Here is a 6,611-nt window from a genome sequence, read left to right on the forward strand (position 1 = left end):
GATTGTAGTCCATCACGGGAGTGAGCTTGGAGCGGTGGATATTGCCCACATGACATGTTTACATGCCACTCAGATGTTGTGTTCTCTAAACTCACCAACAATATGTTTTATCTATCTTCTAGCTGTCCTCCACATTCGATGTGCACCATACGCCGATTGTAAAAACGCCGACAGCAAAGGTCAGAAATTCTTCTGCCAAGCAGGCGCCTGCCACATTCAGTATACCAAAGGAGCCCCTGCCTACGTTCTTTGGTAACTGCCATCTTTATATTGTACCCATTTCAAGGGAACCTAAAATATTTTTTTTTGTTCTATTGTATTTTGGAATTTTACAAAATTATAAACTGTTTTTTTTTTTTAATATGCATATTATATATTTATAAAATCTTATACATTATAGTTATTTAAATTGTATGTAAACACAGGCATGACGCATGCATGACTTGCACAGGCATGACGGGATTTGTAGTGCTGAGGCTTCCTACCCCATGTCTATAAATGACAGCATTATATGTTGATAAAGTACCTTTTGTGGAACGATTGTATACTGTTGTTATCTGCTATTCCCCAGCGTACACTGTACTGTACTTGGCAATTGCTAAGTGAAGTTAAGAGGCAGCAAACCGGGCAGTGTGTAATGACTTGCTGCCCGGCTTCTTGATACAGAAAGCTCAAGTATATGGCTAGGCATCGGAGCATTTGGGGGGTACCAGTACTTGCCCAAATAAACGGCACCAATACTAGCATTGGTATCGGTGCATCCCTAATTATGAGGGTACATATTAGACACAATTAACATTTCTACATGTTTCATGTGAGATACCAAATCTTCACTTTTTTACTTCTCTACAGCTCTACTGTAAGATACAGAGTCTGATCCGCTTACACAACTGATCACATTGATACATTCTTTTTTACATAGGGTTTTCACTAATGGTGACCTCCACCTATGTTTTTTTTCATTGGGTGCCCAACTTGAACTGCCCAGCTTTATAACTAATGCCTTCACACCGGGGGATTCGACTACTTTGTATTTTGCAGACAAAAGCTCCTCTTGACTTACAAAGAACCGTACAGTGTGCCTGGGGGTTTCCACTGTAGTATTTGTTTATTGTCATAGAAGCACGACTGAAAGCCTTATGCATTTGTCAGCGAGGTGCTATGTGTTTCCGGAACACATTGATGTTTTCATGTACTAATTATAAAGTCGGTGATCAAAGGGAGGGAGTGTGGACCTCTGGCACATCTGCAATGGTAGCCATTCAGCTAAGAGTTGTGACATACAAATTATAGATCACGGTGGATCAGTGGTCATTGTAGCATTCCTGAAGGCTCAAGGCCTATCACTTGACCTTTTGGTATTAACAAGTAATATTTTAAATGCATCTTAAAAGCAGTGTGTTAATGCAATTCGGTGTGTAGCTCTATGTCTACATTTAACAGTCCTGATTTCATTTTGAAACCTGTACCACGGTGATGTTAGTTTTTGGTGCTGCGCTGTTGGCACTAAAAGCAAATTAAACTTGCATTGTTCTGCTACATATCGTTAAAGACTATCTCTGGGGGAAAAAGTTTAGTCTGGGCTACCTGTGTAAAGTATTTTTACTTGCCTGATCCCCGCTCCCGCAGGTTCCATTCAGGCTGCAAGACTGTCACCTGCAGCCTCTTCCCCCTCTACAGTCCAGCGATTGGAGGCCTGCTGATGTCATCAAGTACAGTACAGGGCCCATAGCCCTGCATTATACATGCAGACACCGAGGGACAGTCCACAAGCCAGAAAGTAGGGCAGACAAGGTGACTGTTGACTGCTGGGGGAGCAGAGATCATGTAAGTAAAAGTCCTTTACCTTGGTACCCTACACGTAAGTCCTTTACCAGGTACCCTAGACTTCAATGATTAGTTGCCCTTTGCAGTGTGGGGTGCAACCCCGCTGAAGTGTAGTATTTTTAATTCTTTCCCCCCAGAGATGAGCTTTAACCAATAAAGTGTCCCTAATACTCAGATACCCCTGAACTCTTAAAGCCTATCAGTTTAAATATTTTATTATATTGCAGATCACCAGTGCTTAAATTCAGTGGATGCATTAGTTTTCTTTTTTTCAGGCTTTTCCCCTTTAGTGTTTCCTGGTGGTTTTGCCAGTAACACAATTCCTGTGCTAGGGTGACGATGCTCACTCACCCTACTGGATCAGGGCAACAGAAACTGAGCAGGACTACATATACCTACCCCTCTCCTCTAAAGCTCTGCTCTAATTGCCGGGGCCCCCTCTACTTTTACAAATCACTTACTGTTAGTATGTATAAAATGTACCTGTTAAAAAAAAAGTTAGATTCATACTTGCCTTACCCCCATCTGCCGCATTGCTGGATGTGGCCTCACTGTTCCTGGGGAATGCATAGCAGGCCAGGTCTCCAGTCCATTGCAAGAGCATTTTCTTGCGGGATTTCGACTGATGGAAGCAAGGTAAGTATATGCTGCTCGGAAGAAAAGCACTAAATTGAACCTTTTGCTTTGACCTGCCAACCCTTAACCCCTAATGTGAGCCTTTAACTCTTAGGTTAATTTTGGGAGAAGGAGGCTAAGTCTAAACACTGAAAGGCCAAGGGTTCATTTAAATATAGTTCACTAAGTGACCTTCTAACCTATACTATCCTTAAAAATGAAAAAAAAAAATCCCACCCCAGCTTCTTACGTTCCTCAGGGAGACAGCTGCACCCTGCCCTGAGCAGCCACTTTGTTTTCATTCTACAACCCCAAGTCCTCATCTTCAGTACTAGCCATGCCTGCACAATGATCTTTCAGGATTTCTAGTTGGCCAGCCCAACTAAATTGCCTTCTCTTGTGGCTAGTTGATGGTTGCAACTGAAGTTAAGAGGCCGAGTAATTGCTGTGAACCACTGAGAGCCCACCCTGGTGGCCAATTCAGAAATCAAAGTATTTAATACCGTAACCAAAACTTGAATGGCCAAGCATATCAAATTTTGAGTCATTTCAGAAGGTACTTAAATGTAAAAATTACAATACCAGCTTAACTGTGCTCTCACTAAAAGTAAGCTGGGTTTTTTTTCTTTTAATTGGGAATGTTAATTAACAGTTGTCTGGTGGTTTAAAATCCTCAGGTAAAGATGATGCTCCAGTTCAGCTTAAAGCTTCACTTGTGAGACTTCCTTCAGGACAGAAAGACCTTAACAAGTCCAAGCTGGTCCCTCCAATCGCCAAGAGCACCAAGTCGTTACCAGAAATTAATTCCATCTCAGGCAGCTATGTTTGGGATAACACCAAACCCACAGAGAAGAGCAGTGAAGAAGAAGAGAATATTGCCATTGACCTCTTAGACTTGACTACTGGAGACGAGGACGATCGGGAAGAGGTTAGTGTTTAATAAAAAGTGATGTAATACGGCTTGTGGTATTCATTCCCCGGTGGAAGTACTCATACTTCAAAAGATTTCCATGTCATCAGACCTTACAGCCCTGCTAATGATTTTTATCTCATCAGAGGATTAGGGGGCCTTTGACTTTTACCCAAGACATTTTTGTAGCCAGTTCACAAATCACTTTAACATGTGGCTTAAAGACACTTTAACCTCATGTGTTGACTTTACAGTCTTTTTTCCTATTGCCAGTTATCTGCATTGGACATAATGCTACATTTTCATTATATGCTTAAATTTAGGATCCATGGCAATTTTCTGTCAAAGCAAACCTTTCAGCCTTTTAAGGGTCCATCCACTGTACATTGCGGTGCAGTAAAACATGTGCTGTAAAATGCTTATGGTGTGTTGCAATGCACTTCATTATTGCAAGCTGTTCATTTTCTATGGACCCCAATGCAAGATAAATCACTCTTTGTTCTTGTATTATTATTATTATTATTTTTAGGGCACTGCAACAAATATTGTGGTTCACTGTGGCGCAGGAATGTTCTATGAATGAATGCCATTGCACATACACAACATGTTGCAGTATACCACAGTAAAGCTCTGTATGCATTACAGCAGGACTGGACAAGTCGAGGGGGCCAGGTAGCCAATGGTTCTTAAAATTGCAGCTGGTGCCCAACTTTTCTCTATTTTTTTTTCCGATGAAGCTTCCATCTTAATTTGTACACTCCGGCGTTATTGCAGTGAGTATCCGTGGGAGTGGGGGGCGGAAGATATTTAATTATAGGATTTTCTTCTGACAGTGTTTGCTTAAATGTAGCCTTAAGCCACACAAAGGCAGTCTGTCATGCCAATACAAAATGATTGCAAGGAAGCATTTGTATGAGCCAGTTGGGTCCTAAACATGCATATTTGGTTAGAGACCAAGTGCTGAGTGCCTAAATAAATGCCATGGGGTTTTTATTACAACACTAGCGCTGTTAGTGTGATTACAGTAATGCAAGGCCCTCCTGCTTATCACTCATTTCCGCATATGCAGTGGCATTGTCCTATATCATTATCTACAGAGCTTAAGCAAGAAAGGACCTGCCATGAGCTTTTTTTAATATACTCGCAGTGCATATACCTGATCTGCAGTAACAAGTGTTCCTTTTCTAATGCTCCATTCTAGCACTCTGACAATATCATATACTAACCTACAACACCACTGCTCTTCAAGTTTCACTCTGTAGCCCACACTGCCTATACTGGTGCATGCCACAGAGGGGATGAGGGTAAAGAAGGATAAGTACAATAAAATGCATTTATCCCATAAACCTTTTAATGAAGTGTTGGTTTAACAACAAAAAACTAATCATTAATGTAACAAATCTTTCATTTAGGGCAGCAGTAAAGTAGACTTGGCCATTAAGTGAGTTTTTTTTATGGTTGGCTGTCAAGTGAATCATTTCATATCTTTACAAAGGGTGATGTCATATATGTGCTTCTTTGTGCCACTGTTCTCTTTATTAAAGAATGCATGTAATGATCAGAATGAGCCTGAAATTGCTTCTCCAGCTTAATGTGGAGGTCAATGGAAAACAGCTGTGCTGAATGCAGATGTCGGGTGTATTATATTCAACAGCAATTTTGGCAAAATTCAGCTTTTTCTTCCAATACATCATAGCAGCTGTTAATTATTGTCAGTATAACAGCCAACAACTGTCAAAGTATTGCAAACATACATTAATTTTCAATACTATGAAAATGGAACCTTGCCTCAGAACTGGGGTGGACAACTCTGGACCTCCAACCCATTGCCTTAGAAACATAATGCAGTCAGAAAGTTTTTCTATTGCAGAAGATAACTACTATGTCTGTTATGCAACAAAATCATCTTACCTTTCTGTTTGCAAACGCCTGTTGCACGTACACTGAGCTGCACATGCAGCATCTGACCTATCAAAATGGTTGAAGATCCCAGAAGATAACCTGAGGTAGCTCATAGACATTATATTTCTGAAGGAGAGGATAAGTTATTGTAGAGTTTAGTGCTGCTTTAACTGTTTCGTTTGATCATTTTAATGACATAACTAAAACAATTGTTAAAGGATAAGTACACTTATATACACCCTGCGAGCAGATCTTCTGTATGCTGTCATGTCTGAGCAGTAGCTTCCCCGGGGTTGTATAAAACTATGGTAGAAGGTGCTCGGGAGACAGCCACATAGAACATGGGAAGCTACCACGTAGCTGTGGAAGCACAATGAAGGTTTGTTGAAAGAATCTAAACAAACACTGGTGAGCACAAGCAGGAGTGTAAGGTAAGTATACATATACGGAGCGTATGGGTGGGCTAGTTTAGAACAGCGGGGGAAGGCAAAAAGGATTTGTTCACTTTGTTTTAAAGTGTGCTAATCATTTAAATGCAAAATAAACTGTAAATTTACCTGCATGGATCTGGCCATTGTGCGGGATTTCCATTTTGTTTTTTTAAGTATAGTATTTTATATTATGATGATAATGCTACACGATGTGCTGCAACACACAAAGGTGGGAACACCCAAAACTTCCAGGTAGACAAGATCCAAGTCAGGCATTCTAGCAGGAAAATCTCTCGCTGTTGGTGTATCCAAGACATATAACGTGCCAGGATCTGACTCGGCCCATTAGGCTTCATCTATAACTAAAGTATTACTTTCGGTGGAAGATCCCTTTACAACTTAATATTCACGTTCTTGCATACAAACATTAAATAATAACACAATGTTCAGATGGAGGAGTATTGCATCATCCAAAGTAATTTTGTTCCCTGGTTTCCATATACTAACTCTGTTTTCATAATGTAGATGATCAATTCTCTCCGACATCTGCGGAACAGTGCCGCTAAGAAGAGAGCGAAAATGAGCGGAAGTCTTTCTGACCTCGACAGCCCAGACTCCATGAAAATAGATCTGAATATGGATTCTCCATCTTCGACATCGTCACCAATTAATGGATCATACAGTGAGAGTGGGGTGTACAGCCGAGAGTCCCTGACCTCACCGCTCTCTCCTACACCACAGTTGAAGAGATTGTAAGTGATACCTCTTGCCTTCCTTTTAGTTATAGTGTATTGGCTCAATTGACTAAGTTTCTGAAAACCGTAATTTGCTATAAAAACTTTAACTCGCAGCCAATGACAGCGGACGATAACATGGCTGAGGATTACAGTACTTAAAGGAGAACTATGGGGTCAGTGTTTTTCCCC

The 6,611-nt window shown here is 40.8% G+C and overlaps 1 protein-coding gene across 1 annotated transcript; it reads left to right on the plus strand.

Annotated features, from left to right (window-relative positions):
- Positions 1-122: 122 nt before the first annotated feature.
- On the plus strand, positions 123-6,437 carry LOC108803995 (protein FAM179B-like; the record flags this gene model as incomplete). Its single annotated transcript, XM_018575768.1, has 3 exons — positions 123-252; positions 3,120-3,370; positions 6,211-6,437. Coding segments are annotated over 3 exons (608 nt in total), but the record flags the coding sequence as incomplete, so codon positions are not given.
- Positions 6,438-6,611: the final 174 nt, after the last annotated feature.

Source organism: Nanorana parkeri, unplaced genomic scaffold, assembly GCF_000935625.1.
Source record: "Nanorana parkeri isolate BGI_ZX_2015 unplaced genomic scaffold, ASM93562v1 scaffold4705, whole genome shotgun sequence".
Classification (NCBI taxonomy): Eukaryota; Metazoa; Chordata; class Amphibia; order Anura; family Dicroglossidae; genus Nanorana; species Nanorana parkeri.